This window comes from Prionailurus bengalensis, chromosome A2, assembly GCF_016509475.1.
Source record: "Prionailurus bengalensis isolate Pbe53 chromosome A2, Fcat_Pben_1.1_paternal_pri, whole genome shotgun sequence".
In the NCBI taxonomy this organism is placed as follows: domain Eukaryota; kingdom Metazoa; phylum Chordata; class Mammalia; order Carnivora; family Felidae; genus Prionailurus; species Prionailurus bengalensis.
In genome coordinates this window covers 31,025,792-31,046,118 of record NC_057348.1, presented here as the reverse complement: position 1 = coordinate 31,046,118, position 20,327 = coordinate 31,025,792, and the positions used below count along the sequence as shown (strand labels likewise).

Below are 20,327 nucleotides of genomic sequence, written 5' to 3'. Positions count from 1 at the left end.
CCAGCTCCAGCGCTCGCAGGAAGGCGAGGGGCTCCTTCAGCGCCCGGAACGTGCCCGCGGAGGCCAGCTTTGGACGGGCCAGACAAGAGAGAGAAAGAGAGAGCGTGAGGAAGGGGCTGGGGCGCCTCTCCGGACCGCGGGGCGCCCCCCACCCCTCCGCAACCCAGGTCCGCCCTACCTGACTCACGGGGTCCATCGTCTCCTCCCTTTCAGATGAAGTTCGGGGGCCGCCGACGCGCGGTCCTCGGGGCCAGGAGCCCCGCGTCGGGAAGCGCCGGAGGGGCGAGGCCCGGGGCGTGCAGGCGCCGGCGGGGGCCGGGGAGAGCGGGGCCGGCGCGGGCTGGCTGACGCTCGGCCGGCCGTGCGCTCCGCCAAGCCTGCGAGCCCCGGCTGCTAGCGGAGGCAGCCGGGCGGCGGGGAGAGCGCGGGGAGGGGGAGAGGCGGCGGGAGGGGGAGCGCCCGGGGAGGGCCGCCATTGGCCAGCTGCCGCCGGGAGGGGAGGGCGGGGGGCGGGCGAGGCCGAGCGCCCCGCTCCGCCGTGCGTTCGCCGCGCGCGCCCGCTGCCCTCGGGCGCCCGGGAAACTTCGAGGCCGGGGCGCGGGGAGAGCCGGCTGGCTCCGTCGGCAGCACGGTTCCCAGACTGAGGACAGGGGCTCCAGGTGAGAGAAGGGCACCCACCCCTTACCTGGGGAGGTGTGTGAGGTCCGGTGACTTCTGAACGCCGAAGAGAGCCTGTTGACTCGTTGGTCCGCACACCCCTTCCGGGGGCGCCGTCGGCGCGGCCAGGCAGCCCCGGTGCCGGGGTGCAACCGAGAACGGGGCAACGCGGCCCCTGCCCCCAGCACCAGGAGAGGGTCGGGACCGACGCACGCGGCTGGAAGGGGGGGGGGGCGGTCAAAGTCAGCTTGAATAGGGGACTGTGCGCCAGCAGGCTAATTCTCGAGGCCACTGTGTGAGGTCATGCCCACGTTAAAGGTAGAAAATAGGCTTACAGAGGCCGAATCAGCCAAGGTAACACAGCTCGTGAGGGGCCGAACAGGGATGGAAATTCAAGTTCCTCTCAGCTCATGCTCTTCCACCGAGACCCTTTGATGAACAAATTACCCCCAATGAAGCTCCTCCGAATTCATCCTGTAGTTGCTGAGTCCTTGCCTCCCAAACTCCTACATGGGCTGCTAACCTTGCCCGAAATAATAGCTAACAACAACCAAACGAGTTCCTTCTGTGAGTCAGAAATTGCGCAAAGAGCTTTATAAACAGCATTTCACATAGTCACAAAACCCCCATGGGTTACTACACCATTCTCATTTTAGAGGTGAGGAAATTGAGGGCCATGGAAGGGACGTGGTCTGCTGTAGTTTAAACAGTTAATAGATGACGAAGCCAGAGCTGAATTCAAAAGGGCAGTAAAAGAGAAGTGGGGTAAGGGGTAGAGGGGAGGAAGAAAAAAGGAGGAGGAGGAGAGGGCTTAACCACTCAGTCATGTTGCTGATATGCCCCTTCCTTCTCACTCGCTTTGGACTGGATTCCACATATGAAGTGGTCTCCGGGCAACACAGATACCCCATCTGTTTACTACGAAGATTTGCCAAAAAGGTTTGGAGTTTGTGTGTGTTGGGGGGCGGGAGGGAGTGACTAATAGTTAAGAGTGGGGGATGAAAATGGAAATGAGTAGTTAGGAGTCTGCTAAGGGGAGCCCGCAGGCCAAATATGGGTAAGAAAGAGCACATCCAGAGTAGATGCCCCCCCCACCCATGGATTTTGTTTGAGAAGACTAGAAATTTCGTAAGAACTCCAAAGGGCCAGTTGCACCATCTGCAGTCAGCCAGTTTTGTTCCTACTGCTCTTCCTACATACACAGTCTAAAACAATTGGAAACAGTTGTTTCAAAAATAAGCCATTATGCAACTTAACAAGGGGAGGGGGAGAGAAGGCAGTTATCAAGTACTTAGTATGTGACCTGACATTTATGTATATAATCTTGTGTGTGAGGTTGCTTAGCCTCTTCAAGACCTCACTTGTTTTAATCTGTAAAATGGAGCCAACAATATCTACCTCAGCTTTTTGTTACCAGGACTCCATGAGACTTCGTAGATAATGTATCTAAGGCAGTCTGGCACATCATAATCTCTCCACATGTATTAGTTATATTTCTCAGTGCCCACACTAATTAACAAAAACAAAAAGCAAAGGTGAAAGTTCAGAGGATCTCCACGGAGCTGTGGTCAGCTGTAGCACAGTCTTGCCACTCTCCGCAGGACCCCTCCTCTACATAGCCCTGCCTTTTTGAACTCAGGAGCTGCCATTTTATTTGCTTTGGCCACTGAAATATGGGCAGAGGTGATGTGTGCATTCTGGGCAGGAGTTTTCAGAACCGTTAGAGATTTGCCATCTTGTTTGTTTCCTTATACCACCACGAATACAATTTATTACACAGAGGCTACTCTGACAGCCTGAGTCCTGGCATAAGACTGATGAAGACCAGGGGCACCTGGGTGGCTCGGTCTATGAAAGCATCCGACTCTTGATTTCAGCTCTAGGTCATGATCTCACCGTTTGTGGGAGCGAGCCCTGCACGGGGCTCTGCGCTGACAGCACAGATCCTGCTTCATGTTTTTTCTTCCTCTCTTCTCTGCCCCTCCCGTGCCTGTGCTCGCTGTCTCTGTCTTGAAAATAAGTAAATAAATTAAAAAAAAAAACATATTGATGAAGAGCAGAGCAGCAGCTGGACTTTATGAACATGGAACCGAGCAAGAAATGCTTTTGGGGTTGCAAGTACCTGAGACTTTTAAGTCTTTTGTGACTGCAACGCAATACAACCTGGGGTGATTCATACGAGGATTCACACAGCTGGGAAGTAACTGAACCATGATTCTGCCTGAATCTGTATGACCTCATTGTCCTTGCATCCTTGCTCTTTCCATCACAGTCAACTAGCTTATGGCTATAACATCTCCTGCTTAATGATGATAATTATAATAGCTTATATTAATTCAGTTCTCAGTGCATGCTAGACCTTGTGCTGAGTGTTTTAAATACATCATTTAAACCTCACCTCAATCCCCTCTTTTATGGATAGTGCATCCAGGCTTAGAAAGGCTAGCTACCTTGCCCAGGGTCATCTAAACATAAACATCTAAACGTGGCTCTTTCGACAGAGAGAGTGATTTATTTACGCTGTTGCCCACTAGCATTTCATTTGAGCCGGGGAGTGGACACAGCTGAAGTGTGATTATTGAGCCTGTCCCCTAGGTCTTTCTTCACACCCAACATCTCTCCTCGCTAATATGGTGGCAGATTTTTCCAGTCCTCCAAACACCATGTGAAGGAAGCCAGAATCGTGGCAAATGGCAAATGTGTCATAGCTTAGACAACAATTACACATTGTCACAGGATGCTTTTCACGTTCCGGAAATGTATGAGCTTCCGACAGCTGTATCACCAAAATAACCCAGAGTTCGGTATCACATTTGCAATGTTAAATGTTTCGTAGACTTTGGGGTTAGAACCTCTGTCTTCAGACCCAGAGATAACAGTGGGTTCCCTAAAGAACTAGGCTGGGAGAAGTAGGAGGGATGGTATAAACACTGCCACAGGGGCGCCTGGGTGGCGCAGTCGGTTAAGCGTCCGACTTCAGCCAGGTCACGATCTCCCGGTCCGGGAGTTTGAGCCCCGCGTCAGGCTCTGGGCTGATGGCTCGGAGCCTGGAGCCTGTTTCCGATTCTGTGTCTCCCTCTCTCTCTGCCCCTCCCCCGTTCATGCTCTGTCTCTCTCTGTCCCAAAAATAAATTAAAAAAAAAATGTTTAAACACTGCCACAATATCATTCTCAGTGGCTGAGGGTGACACCTTCTCTTCTGCCACAAGACGACAAAAGATAACTTCTTTCTTATTATAACAGATTATTGCATTGGCTCAACAATCATGTTAAGTAGGGTGAGGCGTAAGCAATCCATTTTAGTGGCCTGTATTGGTTATGTAAATCAGTTTCCAAATTCTTCTTTTATTTTCGACCAGGGACTTTGGTTGATGAAGACTTCCTTTGATGTGCCAAGGCAATTCATTCATTTACTGCCCTGGTTCTCAACAGAGGAAGGTTTGGGTCCTTCCCTCCCCACGGAGACATTTGGCATTGTTTGGAGACACTTTAAGTTGTCACAACTGGGTGGGGGAAGGGGGGGTAGAAAGATGCTATTGGCACCTGCTGGCATCCAAAGTGTCGTGGCCAAGGATACTGCTCAACCTCCTACAATACAAAAGAAAGCTGCGCACAACAAAGATTTTTTCAAAAACTGTCAATAGTGCCTCCGTTGAGAAACCTTGACTTAACAAGTTAGGACTTCAACAAGTAATTCAACAAGTAAGGACTGCATGCTTATTATGTGCTAGTACTGTTCTCGGTACTATAAAGAGCTTGACAAAATCCCTGCCTTCACAGAGTTTACACTGTAGTGGGATATATTAGAAATCCAATATGTTCCAGGTCAACATGTGGTAAAACAAGCAAATAAACAAAATTTAAGTTATAAAAACGACCATTTTGACTCTCACAGGGGATCAACATTACAAAAACTGAAGTACCAAACTGCAGTAGATGAACTTGAATTATTCACGCAATTAAATCTTGCTCTCAATAACAGGGAATAAATAACATGCTTGGGTTTCATCTTCCTATATCTCTTCTGGCAAAGAGGAAAAAGTAATTTAAAATTTTATCCATAGCACCTTAATACAGGAGGAAATACTATCCATATGTTATGACCTTTAAAATACCGGAAGTAAGTAATGAGTGGAAGTCAAATGTCATATATTGAACTCTCTGCTTATACTGCTAACCTAAACTTTCCAAATCTTTCCTTGACTAGTGAGTACAAAAGCAAAGCCCAATAGCATGTCTCTGTAATTATTTGCTTATAAATTTGGCTTGCATGGGGCTGGTACACGGTCGAGGAGTTGGTGTGGAAATATTTTCAAGAATTTGAATTTTACAATAAGTGGCAGCAATATCTGTCAACACACAGATCAAGTAAAGCCATCTTTATGTTTCAGTCTTACATGGCTGCAATATAGGGGCATTTGGGTGGCTCAGTCAGCTAAGTGTCTGACTCGTGATCTCGGCTCAGGTTTTGATCAAAGGGTTGTGAGTTCAAACCCTGCTTTGGGCTTTGTGCTGGGCTTGAAGCCTACTTTGAAAAAACTGGCTGAAATACAATATACAAGGATGTGTGCATGTTTACTTGGCTTGAAACTTCATCACAAAATAAGATTTCATAGGCATCTATGGAATTACTAGCATTCAAATAAGATCATTCTTTTTTATGAAATGTTTACTTATTTATTTTGACAGAGAACGCGTGTGCATGCACACACACTCATTGGGGTAGGAACAGAGAGAGAGAGAGAGAGAGAGAGAGAGAGAGAAAGAAAGAAAAGGAAGGAAGAAAGAAAGGAAGAAAGGAAGGAAGGAAGAAGAAAGAAAGAAAGAAAGAAAGAAAGAAGAAAGGAAGGAAGGAAGAAAGGAAGAAAGGAAGAAAGGAAGAAAGGAAGAAAGAAAGAAAGAGAATCCCAAGCAGGCTCCATGCTTAGCATAGAGCCCCATCAGGCTCCATGTCAGGATCATGATATCATGACCTGAGTTGAAATCAAGAGTCAGATGCTTAAGTGACAGCCACCCAGGTGCCCCAGGATCATTCTTAATTAATAGTCATAACTGACAGGGGCACCTGGGTGGCTCAGTTGGTTAAGCATCCGACTCTTGGTTTCACTTCAGGTCGTGATCTCCCGGTTCGTGGGTTTGAGCCCTGCATCAGGCACTGTGCTGATGTTACGGAGCCTGCTTGGGATTGTCTCCTTCTCTCTCTGCCCTTCCCCTGCTTGTGCATGCTCTCTCTCTCTCTCTCTCAAAAATAAATAAACATTAAAAAAAATCATAACTGATGCAAAAATTCAAATGTCAAGACCGATGTGGACTTACATCACAAAATGCTTTCACTATTTCTATTTGCATCTTTTTTTTTTTTTTTTTAACGTTTTATTTATTTTTGAGACAGAGAGAGACAGAGCATGAACGGGGCAGGGGCAGAGAGAGAGGGAGACACAGAATCGGAAGCAGGCTCCAGGCTCTGAGCCATCAGCCCAGAGCCCGACGCGGGGCCCGAACTCATGGACCGCGAGATCGTGACCTGAGCTGAAGTCGGACGCTCAACCGACTGAGCCACCCAGGCGCCCCTGCATCTTTGTTTTAAACAAAAGATGTCTGTGTAAATATGGCCTGGCTTGAACACATGCAAATTTAGAAGACCAAAATGCATGTCCAAAGATTCACCATTGACCTCAGGGAATACGAATTGTAACAGTAATCATGACTCTCAGTATTAAGTAGATGTTGGATAGAATGCTAAGTGCCCCTATTGGCATAACTCAGTATCCTCATCAACCTCATAAGTCTGTATCACTTTCTTGCCTTGTGTAGACAAGAAAATACAGGCTCAGAGAAATGAAAAATCTCAGCTAAGCTTTTATAGACAGTAAACAGCAGAGTCATGATTTTTCTCCTACCCTTGTAACTTTCTAAGAAAAAAGATACTATGCAGTTTCCATTGCAAATTTGAAAATGTCACAAGCTTTAGGCAAAAATATTTTTCTTGCTGAAACATAAACGAAATGTCTCTGAAGAAATAAAGATGGGTACCATTGTCGACTCCACGTACAACTTCTACCACTGTTTTTCCATGAACCTAATTAGAAGAAACTCCTCCCCTTCTCAAAGGCTCAATCATTCTAATTATTTTTATCTTTCATCATTAACTGCATTTTCCAAAATGCTCATCCTTCTTGACATTCTTCTTGGATCACTCCGATGTTTTCACAGACTCATAGATCACACCCGTTTTGCATTAATCTCATGTCACCCACTGCAAGTTTTGAATGACATAAATAAAGCCCAAAGAATGGATACATCTTGACTAAAGTGTTACTGCCTGAAAAAAGGGTCTAGCATAAGAGAGGATTACTCAAATTCTGGAAACAGATTGACTTTGCTCCTCATATCCTGGCTCTACCACTCCCTTGTTATGTGACCTTGAGCAAGGCTCTTAAACTCTTTTCATTTAGCTTCCTTATAGCAAAATGGAGATTAACTGGACATCCACATTGCTTTGTAAGGAGGGATATGTGAGTTTTCACAAGTAAAGGACCCAGAATAATACCTGGCCTTATTAGAGAATCTAGTACAGACAGCTGCTAAAAAGCCAAGACATAAGACCTACCACAATGGTAGGGAGACAGCCTATGACATTGGCATCCCAAGTGACTGTCACACACCACGACTTATAAACACTTAAAAATCATTTATTTTCTTCCATCTCCTTTTTTTCTTTTCAAAATTCTCATTTCTTTTTCCTTCAAATGTTTCTTATCTTTTCCTTTCTCCTTAAACTCCAAGCTTGTCATTTAATCTTGGGAATTTTCTTCGGGGGTTGATAAGAACATTGGTAACATTCTTTTTGGGAGGCTTCCCAATATACATACACTTTCCAAGAACATACAATTCAATGTGAAAGTGGTTTTTTATTTCTTTGATGTTTACAAGTGGAGCTTTGACAGGGATTGTTAGGATGTTCTTTTTTTTTTTTTTTTTTTTAATTTTTTTTCAACGTTTATTTATTTTTGGGACAGAGAGAGACAGAGCATGAACGGGGGAGGGGCAGAGAGAGAGGGAGACACAGAATCGGAAACAGGCTCCAGGCTCTGAGCCATCAGCCCAGAGCCCGACGCGGGGCTCGAACTCCTGGACCGCGAGATCGTGACCTGGCTGAAGTCGGACGCTCAACCGACTGCGCCACCCAGGCGCCCCGAAGGATGTTCTTAAAAATAGTTTTACTTGGGAATATTTGCAATCTCCAATAATTTTATCCTTGTTTTAGGGAACAGTTACATACATATACTTATAAAACCCTTACAGATGATAAAGATAAGAAAGATCAGATGAATTCTTTCCTATCTTTAATAAAAGTCTGTAATCCAAATTAGACACTACATGCTTATCATTTTAGTAAATTCTCCAGATGGTCTATAGACCTCATGCCTCAGTATGACAAAATGGCTTTTGTATCTACTCTAAATGAGTCCAAAGAAAACCCCATCCTATTCAACAATTATAACACATTTACTTACTCCTTACCAATATGAACCTTTAAGTCAAAAACAAACTCAGATTAATTCAAACACGAGACATTGGAAAATTGACCCTTTTGTCACTTCATGGTTGTATTCTCTGCTGGCCAAGGTCCTTTCACACAGCTTGACAAGTGTGTGTGAGGGCACTGCTGGACCACTCACACAGACAAACACAAATCCAATACCTAAAATTAGATCTTTACTAAATTACACTGCACTGCACTTTTACACCTGCTTGGCAGATAATACCCAGAAGAAAGGTATAATTACATAGGTTCTTTGGCAGAAATAGAAGACAGGTTAAAACCCAAAAAGTCACTAAAAGAGAAGGAAGGAAGGAAGGAAGGAAGGAAGGAAGGAAGGAAGGAAACACGAGAAACAGAGTGGGAAGGGAGAGAAAGAACACAGAAAATGAAAGAATCCTTTCCCCAAATCATGGTCAGCAGTTATCGACAGCTTTCTTAGAAGTGACTTCTAATGAGGATGTACTATGTGCCAGTCACTGTGATAAGCTTCTTATACCACTACAAATTAGTTAGTATTATCCAGAGTTTGCAAATAATGGAACTGAGTCATGGATAAGTTGAAGACTTGCCCAAGTTCATACAGCTAAATGGAAGTGAAGCCAATAATTCTTTTTTTTTTTTAATGTTTATTTTAGAGAGAGAAAGAGAGCATGTGGACATGAGCAGGGGAGGTGCAGAGAGAGAGGGAGACAGGAAATCTGAAGCAGGCTCTGCACTGGCAGCAGAGATCCTGATGCGGGACTTGAACCCGTGAACTGCAAGATCATGACTTAAGCCAAAGTTGGATGCTCAACCTACTGAGCCACTCAGGTGGCCCTGAACCCAATAACTCTTGAGAGCTTGAACTAATTTTATACCTTCTAATTATCCAAAATATAAAATATACATCGATTATCCACATTCTCTTCTTTTTAATTGTGGAAAGAACACGTGTGGATATCCAGGTTTCACAACATCATTTGCTGAAGAAACTGTCCTATCCCCATTGGGTATTCTTGATAATCTTGTCAAAGATAAGTTAAACATACATGCTTGGGTTTATTTCTGAGCTCTCTACTATGTTCCATTGATCTACGTCTGTCTATATGTCAGTGCAAACTATTTTGATTATTGTAACTTTATATTTTGAAATCAGGACGTGTGATGCCTTCAGCTTTGTTCTTTCTCAAGATTATTTTGGCTGTTCAAGGTCTCTGTGGTTCCATGTGAATTTTAGGATTGTTTTTACTATTTCTGTGAAAAATTCTATTGGGATTTTTTAAAGTTTATTGTTTTGAGAGAGAGAGAGAGACAGAACATGAGTGGGGAAGGGTCAGAGAGAGAGGGAGAGAGAGAGAGAATCCGAAGCAGGCTCTGCACTGTCAGCATGGAGCCCAACGCAGGGCTTGAACCCACAAACTGTGAGATCAATGACCTGGAGCTGAAACCACTCGTAGCCACGAGTCAGGCTACTGAGCCACCCAGGCACCCTGCCATTGAGATTTTGATAGGCATTGCATTGATTGGAGATTGCCTCGGGCGCTACGGATATTGTTAACATTACTAACTATTCCAGTACACAAATACACATTTCTTTCCAATCATTTATGTCTTCTTTAACTTCTTTCAGTGTTTTGTGATTTTCAATGTAAAAGTCTTTTACCTGCTTAAGTTTATTCCCAAGTATTCCACACTCTCAATCCTCGTATGTCCTACTAGTTTTCATCTCGCTACTAGTAATTTTTGCAATGTCATTTATCATTGAGGAGAGCACTTTTCCCATTTATTTTCAAGATTTCTAAAGGTTTTATTTTAAAGGATTCCTTATTTTACCTTAGTGTTATAGGTTGTTAAGTACAAATGAGGTGATTTAATCAAGCCATGAAGAGGCATGGGGGAAACTTAAATGCCTATTAAACATTGGAAGTCAATCGGAAAAGGCAGCACAGTATATGATTCTGGCTATATGACCTACCAGAAAAGGCAAAACTATGGGGACAGTAAAAATGACATTGCTTGCCAGAGATTGTGGTGGAGTAAGGGATGAATAAGTGACACACAGAGGGTTTTTCAAGCAGTGAAAATACTCCGTTTGATATCATGTGATGGATACATGTCACTTTACATTTGTCCAAACCTATGTTATATATAGCGCCAAGGATGACTGTAATGTAAACTGTGGACTTTGGGTGATTACAGTGTGTCAGTGTAATGTCATCAATTGTAAAAATTCTACCATTCAGGTAGTGGAAGATGATAATAAAGGAAGCTATGCTTGTGTTGGGGTAGAGAGTATATAGGAAATCTCTGTCCCTTCTGTGCAATTTTGCTGTAACCTAAAACTTCCCTGAAGAGAAAATAGTCTTAATTAAAAAAAAAAAAAATGATAGATCTAGCAACCATAGGTTAACATCCTGAAGTTAAAAAAAAAAAAAAAGTCCATCATTACTTAGTGCTTTTATTTTACTAGCCAGGGACCCATCATACTCAATGATAGAATAACAAATAACACAATTTTCTACAACTCTTCGAGTAGTGAAATGAATATGGGATTACTTTTTCCTTAGCATGATCTATAAATTAAGCAAGAGAAATGTAATTCTCTCTGCATGGCTTTATTTCTATATGAAGATTAATTAAAGGTAATTTTTTTTTTTGGTTTTATGTATATTTTGTGTGCATTTGTGTTCATGAGAGCTTATGAAGAGAAAATATAAGCACATTAACACTCTGATATCCTTTCTTCTCTTTATGTTACACATATTTATAAAAGTAATACACATAAAACTTCAAATAATCTAGAACTACCTAAGGTAAGATTTTTTTTTCCCACCTCCTACTTCCATTGCTTACAGGAATATACAATTTTCTATATAGAAGTATATATGTGAATATATGTATATGCATACATATATGAATATATTTTAAAAATATAATGTATATGTTATATCTATGTCAAATGACTCATATATGCTATCATTAATAAAAGTGAGTTAATACCATGTATATTATTACACAACCTACTTTTTTCACTTTAAATTTTAACAGGGTTTTTTCCTTGTCTCCACATACCAATCTAAGTCCTTTTTTTCTTGTGGCCAGGTGGGATCCATATGTGATGACAAGAGCTGTAGCGGCCACCTTGGAGTCAAGGACGAAGGTCATATCTGGAGGATGATAGCATCATCTGATCTTTGATCTGTTACAAGGTAGTACTTTGTTCATGCCACTATGTTTTGGAGTTTGTTAGATTGCCTTAGACTGTACCCTAATAAAATGTCCCTCGTTGCTCAGTTCCAGTGGCATCTATTCTGGGAAGCCTAGATTTCCACTTCCTTCAGTCATAAACCAATCAGAACTGGCCACTCTTATCCCAGTGCTCTTTTCACTTTGAAAATGTTTCTTTCAGCTTATAATTCTCTGGTTTTATTCTACTTCTTGTAATGTAATGTCTGATGTTAACAAAGAAGCCTATCTAATATTCCAGACTAAGTTAGGTGCCTTTGTCCTGTGCTATCTTAATACCCTCTACTTCTGTATAACAATTATGATCCAATTTACCTTGTCACTGTTTACCTGCCCACTATATTATGTAAGCTCCACATGGCAGAATCTTGGCTGCCTCCTGTATCTCCAACTTCGACAGGAAATGTGGCACATCATAGGCTCACAGAAAATGCTTATTGGATAAATAAATGGTCTCCTTAAAGGTAGGAAATATAGATCAATCATATTTGTAGCCCATTCATTGCTAAGCCTGGTGTCTGGCACCCCTTTGGTGGCCCGTAAAGGTAGAATGCAACAAACTAGGTTTGAATGGGATGTTATTGGAAAAGATAGGATGGGCTTAAAACATCAGTTCCGCGAAGGGCCGCGGGTAGGTATTTTTGGTGAACAGGATCTTCAAAAGTCTTGCAAAAAGTCTTATAAAAGACTTACCTGCCAGTGTTTCCATCAATACATACGTTAACATTTCTTTATTTCTGAGAAATAATCGCTGGAAGTAACAGTAAAAAAAAGAACCAGACAGGAATGGCTGTTACATAAATTCTAAGATGAGTCTTCTGTACCTTAAAAGCAATTGTGTGACTTTTCATTTCAACTCGAAACCTCACACCCACCTTTCCATGGTCAAGCATTTGTGAGCAAATTCATCATTAGTTAATTTCTTTAGGTATGGGGAAAGAGGTTCTACTTACACAAATGGGTTAGAATGGGATCATGAGTAACTTGTTATATCACCTGCAGGAAATTACTTCCCATCTGATGCCAATATACTTTTGTACTTTGATCACAAACTCCACATGTCCCCCCAGGCTCTTTGCTTCTTACACACACACATGTTAATGATTACCGTCTGATTGTTTTCTCCATATTCACATGTGTAGGATCTTGTTTTCTTCACATTCACCACGTGGGTAATATGTTGTGAGCTCAGTGAATATGGAGATGAAACCCCTGTTTGGGGTTCTTGTCTCCTCCTGGACATTAGCCTCTCTCATATTCAGTTCTGCGTCAGCTCTCTTGCTGGACAAGAGAGAACTCCAAACTCATAGTCTGCAACACATAAGCAAATCATATCCTAGATTATTAAGAAAACAGAATTTATGCTTATATTTGGGGAAATAGATAAATGGGATACTTAAATATGTAAATGGTTTCTCATTTACTATCATTAAAATTATTTGAAAAATACCTTCACAAATATGTTGTGTATTAAAATTATATAGAAATTGAGAGAAATATCTAGGGTTGATATGCTAAGTGAAATAAGTCACACAAAGACAAATACCACATGATTTCATTTACATGTGAAATCTAAAGAAATCAAGCAAACTAAAAATACCCAGACTTTTAAATACAGAGAACAAACTGGTGGGGTGGGGGTAGGGGATGGGCAAAATAGGTAAAGGGGCTTAAGAGGTACAGACTTCCAGCTATAGAATAAATAAGTCACAGAAATGAAAAGTACAGCATAGGGAATATAGTCAATAATATTGTAATAACTGTATGGTGGCAGATGGTGAAAACATTTTAAAAAAAAGAAATTTCTAGGTTGACACAGTGAAGAAACTTCAAAAAATAACGTATTTGGGACATTTACTTTGAATCCTCAACAGTTCTATTCAACTCCCCCATATGAAAACAGGTTGATATTAAGTTCTCTGAATTTTCCATATTTTCCACAAATATTTGTATATAAACAGAAGTGATCACAAACACATGTGTTGTATGTATACAGAATAGATTGACTGATGTGATCAGTACTCTGCAACATGAAATGGAAATTTCCTTAATATCACCCAGGCCTCTCCTTTTGCTGTCTGCATGTCATGTAGTCCTTGACCAGTATCTTCCTCTTTCAGAAGGCTCTGTGGGAGCTCTCAGCCCTCACTTATGACTTGGCATATAGAATCATGAATTAAATTCTATGCTCATTTTATTTGCTTATTTATATGAAGATTGATTATTCCACAGTGTGAAATAATGAACATTCAAGTGATGGGAAAGCTGAATTTGTGAAACCCATTTGTGGAGGTATTGACTGTTTCGGAATATTTCCACTGAAATGGATGATACTGAACAAATTGCCTTATTTTTTTGTCTCCCATGATTGCCCCAGGCCCCTGAAAGAAACCTCAGACATGATTTTGAATTGCTCTCTCAACAAAAAGTTATAGGTTATTTACAATTTTCTTGATTCTGAAATTTGTAATTTCCAGTCTCATTTAATAATCAAAGTAGCAAAACTGAGTAAAAGTTAAATCTTTCCCTAAGCCCAAACCAACATGGCGGAGGATGCTGTGGATTGCTTCCCTCGCTCTTTCCTTGCTCCTCCTCTCTCCCTTGCTAACAGGTTTCTGGCAGAAATGAAGAGGGGTCAGTGTCAGTGAGTAGGAAGGCTCCTAGTTGACTGATACTGTTGTAAATTGGCTTCATTCCCTCTCAGCCTGGAAGACTTTCTCTTTTTCAGAAGGACACTCCCAATCCCTACAGTCAGGGACCACTCACCTGGCTGTCATTGACCTAAGGTGTGTGCTCCTGCCTCCACTGGTAACGTATTCCCTTTGCAGCTTCTTAAGAAACTGGCAGCCCCAGGAGGCTAAAAGGATCCATTACATGTAATGTAACATGTAATGTACATGTAACTGATCCATTACATGTGGCTTATGGGTGGTCCACAGAAAAAAACTTGTGAATCCTTTTCTCCAATAAACTTTGAGAGAGCAGCTCACCCAGAGTTTCCATCTTTGACTTTAACATCTCTACCATTAGTTAACCCAGTATATTTCTCAGCAAGTAGCCAGACACCAGCGTACTTTCTCCAACTGCTGGGTACACACATTGAGCTCCACGTTCATGTCTGTAGGTTTTCAGTGAGTTCAGTGCAGGTCTGTAGTTTCATGCATCAGCTCTTAAAGCATCCCAGGAGAGCCCAGGGCCATAGTATAACTTTCGTGGGCCCTAAGCGACTTGCCTTCCTGGCTCTTTCTTTTCAAAAACATACTAAAACTTGTATTTTATAACTGCATTGGCGTAAAGATGAATATAATCCAGACTGGATCATATAAATTTTTTCTTCTGATTTTTAAAGGATACTGAAACATTTTTATGAGCCTCTTCATGCTTCCTAGGCATTGTGCCCCTGGCCTGAGTGGAGAAGCCAGCCCTGAGTAAACCTGCATAGATTTAACCAATATATTGAACAAGTGAGACTCAGGAGGATGTTGTAACATAATTTTATTTTTTTATTTCCTCCTACTAACAATTTATTGAGCACCTATCACGTACTAGGCACTGTATTAATAAACACAACAGACACCTGTTGTTTTCAGCATTTGAATGTTGTCGGATAGGTGATATAAAGGTAGTGAAAAAAATAACAGGGCAATAGTGCTAAAAAAAAAAAAAGAAAGAAAGAAAAGAAAGAAAAAGAAAAAGAAACCACAAATGCTTGGACACATTTATGTAATAGATTCTACTCTTGTCTGGGCCAAGCCCCACCTGGGGGAACATGGGCATGTACTTGACTTGGTAAGATATAGATGTGTTTCCTTTCGCATTAATAATGAGTATGGCAAGGGGTGCCTGGGTGGCTCAGTCAACTGAGCATCCGACATCGGCTCAGGTCATGATCTCACAGTTCGTGAGTTCAAGCCCCACGTCAGGCTCTGTGCTGACAGCTCAGAGCCTGGAGCCTGCTTCGGATTCTGTGTCTCCCTCTCTCTGCCCCTTTCCCGCTCATGCTCTGTCTCTCAGAAAATGAATAAATGTTAAAAAAAAAAATGAGTATGGCAAAGTCTGTGTCCACTTGGATGGGGAGCTCTGGTTTGGGTCTCTGCAGCATCTGTGAACTTTAGCCAGGCACGCTAGAGTCCATGTTTCTAGACTCAGTTTCTTCATTAGTAAAAAAAAAAAGAAAAAAGAAAAAAAAGAGAAAGAAAGAAAGAGAGAAAGAAAGACTAGAAGAGAAAAGAAAAGTTTAAGGGCACCTGGGTGTCTCGGTTGAGTGTCCAACTCTTAATTTTAGCTCAGGTCATGATCCCAGGGTCGTGGGATCAAACCTTGCATCCAGCTCCATGCCAAGCCTAGAGCCTGCGTAAGATTCTCTCTCTCTCTCTCTCTCTCTCTCTCTCTCTCTCTCTCTTTCTCTCCCTCTCTCTCTCTTTCTCTCCCTCTCTCTCTCCCTTCCTGCCTCCTTCTCTCTCTCTTTCTCTGCCCCTCACCCATGTGTGCGTATGGTCTCTTTCTCAAAATAAAATAAAATAATTTTTTAAAAATTTTAAGAGAAGTTGTCTCTAATGTCCCTGCTGCTCCATAACAATTAAGGAAGTGAGGTAAAATATATTTTTAAGTATTGATAAATCTGATTTAAGTCCATTAAGTGGACACGCACTCTGACTAAATATTATTTCTTGGAGCAAAAGAAACATTTCATTTATTCAGGAACTGAATTATTCAGGTTCCCAGCCCACGTGGAATGTAGAAGTTCGGTGATCAAATATCTTGTCCTCTTCTCTACTTGCTGGTATACTGAATATCATGGACGCAGAAGTATTTGTCACTGACTAGAAAATAATCGTAGTTCTTATACCGATTCTTCAGATTAAAAAGGAAAGGAAATTTTGTTTTGTTTTGTTTTAAACAGCACAAATTTCAGTTGAAGAGTGTCATTAGAAACCAAACTGCCGCTGTATACTTAAGAATGCATTTGAATTATATCTATGAGTTTGAATAGCTCCTGTGTCTTCCTTTGAGGAAGATACCTGTTTGGTCAATAAGCCAGTAATGTGCCCTCCACTGAATTTTAAACATTTCTATATTTTCTGTTAGAGAGGAAGGGCTTTTCTTACAGGGCAGAACTGGGTTTTGTGTTAAATGGCTAAGTACCACTTACATTTACATTACAAAAAATACTAGACTCTATTTAGCATTCAGTTCTGAGACACAATAAAAAAATGCGCATACTCCTGCTATGTGCTGATAGGAGTTGTTTTGGCTTTTAATAAAATTACTTTTTACTTAGAGCACTTCCTCTTAAAAGCTCAAAGATTCACTGCATGCTTAATGGGCATGTGCAACTTTGGAATAATTTTTTCAAAAAGACCTCAAGTCCGGAGAGACTTTCTAATGTATTATTATTTTGCTTAAATTCAAGCATCATGTTGATCCATATCTTCTAATCGTTCCATATTTGTTGCACAGATTACTGAGTTCCTTCACCTTTTAATCTGCCCACCATCAGATAAAATCTCTATTCATATTTTTCTCATTTTATGGAACCCCTGTGTCTTTTGCCCTCAAACATCTATTCTAGGTTCTAAATTATGAAGGATGTGGAGTGTTTTTTTTTGTTTTTAAGTTTATTTATGAACAAGAGACAGTGTGTGCTTGTGCATGAGGAGGGAAGGGGCAGAGAGAGAGGGAGAGAGAGAATCCCAAATAGGCTCTGTGCTGTCAGTGCAGAGCCCAATATGGGGTTTGACACGGGCTCGACGTGGGGTGTGATCCCACCAACTGTGAGATGATGACCTGAGCCGAAATCCAGAGTGGGAGGCCCAACTGACTGAGCCACCAAGGCACCCCTGAAGGATGTGGAGTTTTATATGTGCTAATCGCAAGTAGAGACAGAACAGCAGAATCGCTGTGGTTTGTCTTTGAAGACCAAAAGATAACATGTAAAAGCTATGTGACTTTGGGAAAATTACTTAATCTCTCTTTGTTTTAGTTGTCTGTAAGATTAGGAATATTAATAGCAAATACACTTAATGTGATTGTTTGAAGATGTGGCAGTTTTGAAACATGACCCCCAAATTCTTTGACACTTTTCTCATCAAAGTGTGAAGCTGATGTTCCCTCCTATTTAATTTAACTTTAGGGCTACCTTGTCAATGGGATACATCGTGTCACGTTCTGGACTCTTAAGAAACTAGACGCTTCTGCTTCTCTCTTGTTCTACTAACCAACCCAGCTGCCCAGTCAAGTGAGAGGTCCTAGAAGCTCATGGCCAAACTCACCTGGAGAGGAGTGATCATGAAATATGGGGGACATAGTTCAGCCCATAACACCTAGGTTGCTTCGACATATCCTACAATGCAAAGGACAATCTCCTCCTTGCTAGACATACACACAATAAAGGAGTACCTGGCCCAAAATTTGAACAAGGGCAAGACTCTGGTCTAGAGCCCTGGGTTAGCTCAATAAATTTTTATTGAATAATGAATGTGTGGCTAAAAATACATAACTGAAACAAAGTTTGATAAAATGGTGCTTCCCTGACTACATATCATAAACTCTGATATTTTCCTTTCTATATTCTTAATATTGGTTGCACCCACTAAATTGGTTTTTAAAATCCTGTAGTTCCATATTTGAAAAGTTATGATATATAGAATGCTACCACCATGAGTCATTAGACTGATTTTTAACAGAGAGGCTAAAATTCAGTCATCAAAATTATTATTTTAAAGAGCCTGGTAGGAAGGCAATACAGTTGTTCAAATGATGCTGCAGACATTCAAGAGTTTCAGGGCACCTGGGTGGCTCAGTTGGTTGAGTCCGACTTTCAATTTCAGCTCAGGTCATGAAACTCATAGTTTGTGAGATTGAGCCCCAGTGACAATGTGGAGCCTGCTTGGGACTCTCTCTCTCTCTCTCTCTCTCTCTCTCTCTCTCTCTCTCTCTCTCTCTGCCCCGCCCCAACTCATGTGTGCACTTGAGTGCACTCTCTGAAAATAAATAAATAAACATTTAAAAAAGAGTTTATTTGGGGGAATAGACATTCTTTCCTTCAGAGTTTGTGGAACAATCATGTTATTTTATAGTACCCCACTTGTTTTTTAATTGTAAATTTATTATCTCAATTGAACAACCATCTTACCATACTTGACTCTAAATGGCCTTTAGCTGCTATTAAAATTTAAATCCACCCTCAAATGGTGATTACTTGGCACCTGTTACAACAATCAAAATAGTATGCTATCCGTTCTAACAGCAATTCAAAACAATGGCTTACAAAACAGTTTTCGTGGCTTAGAATAACTGCAGGATGACTTTGAAGGTAGCCATTCTTTTCTGCATATTTAAGTTCTGGTGATGTGTTCAGTGTCTATTACCTACATGTATGACCATAGGCTAAGGCATATGAAAATGTATGACTTTGCCCAGTTCTTCAAATCATATGTCCTTGTTCTGATTATCAACACATTTTAAGAAAAACTTTTTGTAGTTTTGTGGTGAGAAAAATTGCGTGTTGACTTTTACAGAAACGATGGAGAAAGAGTTGTTTTCCTTAAAGGCACATTGCAACACCCTTTGTCACTGAAAAAAGAAAACCAAATGAGTTCTCTTTGACAGCTTTATGCCACACTCAAAAGATATTTAAGACCCATATTTTCATCCTTTATTCTGAAATTATTGAAATAAATGCTACATAAATGGAATTCTAATTCAATGTAATGGATCACAAAACATGGTATAAAGATGAAAAGGATATTTTATTATGCATTATAAATATGTTTTATAACAGTAATATATGCTCTTGGTTTAAAAGAAATCTTTAGAAAGTGGTATAAAATGAAAAGTCTCAGTGTCTAGAGGAAATCAGTTACTCATTTCTTTCATATCCTTGAAACATTTAGCACATACAACATTTTTATGCAGATGAATGCGTACTTTCAAATTGTTTTTTCCTCTTTTAATGTAAAATTTATCTTGCAGATCTCACATTGGAGCATATTTGCTTGCCTCATTATTTTCCATACGTATTACTCCATGGTATGTGAAGTGAGAGACTGTCTGATTCCAATAACTAAGGTAAGGAAGACGTTCAATTATCTTTATTTCTCTTTAGCTCAACTTAATTTCATCTCAAGATTCAATTCCCATGGGTGGCCAAAAACGGAATCTCTGCTACTTCAGGGTTTTTCTGCGTGGCATTTATCTGAGTTCCATGAGACGTATGTAGAGCAGAAGTCCTAAGACATGAATGTGGCATCTAACAAGATGTTGTCTTGTTGTTGTCATTCTGTGCTGACAGATGCTAAGATGTCTACTGTTCCCCCTGGTCCTCAAGCACTGCTCCATGTAGATCTCTGTTGATCATCCCTGACTCCTACTCCAATTCCCTTAGATTCTTTGGATCTCCCTGATGTGTCTACGCCACTCTCAGACACACGGGATTACTGAACCATGCTGGCATTTGGGAGCCATTCCTTCCTATTCTGTTTTTTCAGCACTATGTCAGGATGCTGTCAAAATTGGTGGTCATGGGAGTTGGTTGGGGGTGGGGGTAGATTCTAGTCCCATACAGGCCTCTATCTAGGAGGCAGGTTTTCTTTTCTCTTAGACTCAGCAAAATGATCTGTAGCTTTTGTTACTAACCGTCCCTGGATTCAGCCTGAAATGGAAGGCTCCTTTCTAGTGCACATACATGCTCCTCCTGTCACTGCTTCCCTTTTGCCAACCCAGGAAGTTTTTATCTTGGAGGGCAGATAAATAGGTTTCTCTTGTTTACTGCAGAAGCTTCTAAATATCAGGGTCTAGGCATTTGAAACTCAAAAGCCAAATGTTCTCTACGTATTTGTCATTTGCATTCTGCTGTGCCATTTGTCCCCTGAAGCAAGGGACCCACTACACCAGGTGA

General features: G+C 41.2%; 1 protein-coding gene and 1 long non-coding RNA gene across 3 annotated transcripts in view; one reads left to right on the top strand and one right to left on the bottom strand.

The window, feature by feature from the left end:
• Positions 1–421, bottom strand: part of SYNPR (synaptoporin) — a 309,486-nt gene extending 309,065 nt beyond the window's left edge. Inside the window, exons 1-2 of one of the 2 annotated variants that reach the window (XM_043587853.1) lie at positions 179–421; positions 2–67 (exon numbers count right to left, since the gene is read on the bottom strand). In XM_043587853.1, coding sequence (XP_043443788.1) covers positions 2–67; positions 179–196 — 84 coding nt within the window. In that variant the 5' untranslated portion in view covers positions 197–421. The remainder of the gene's footprint in view (position 1; positions 68–178) is intronic. The other variant, XM_043587854.1, reaches the window with a different exon arrangement.
• Positions 422–514: 93 nt separating this feature from the next.
• LOC122487392 lies at positions 515–19,997 on the top strand. Its single transcript, XR_006298365.1, has 3 exons — positions 515–659; positions 11,285–11,391; positions 19,403–19,997. It is a non-coding gene; the product is annotated as an uncharacterized LOC122487392 (long non-coding RNA).
• Positions 19,998–20,327: the final 330 nt, after the last annotated feature.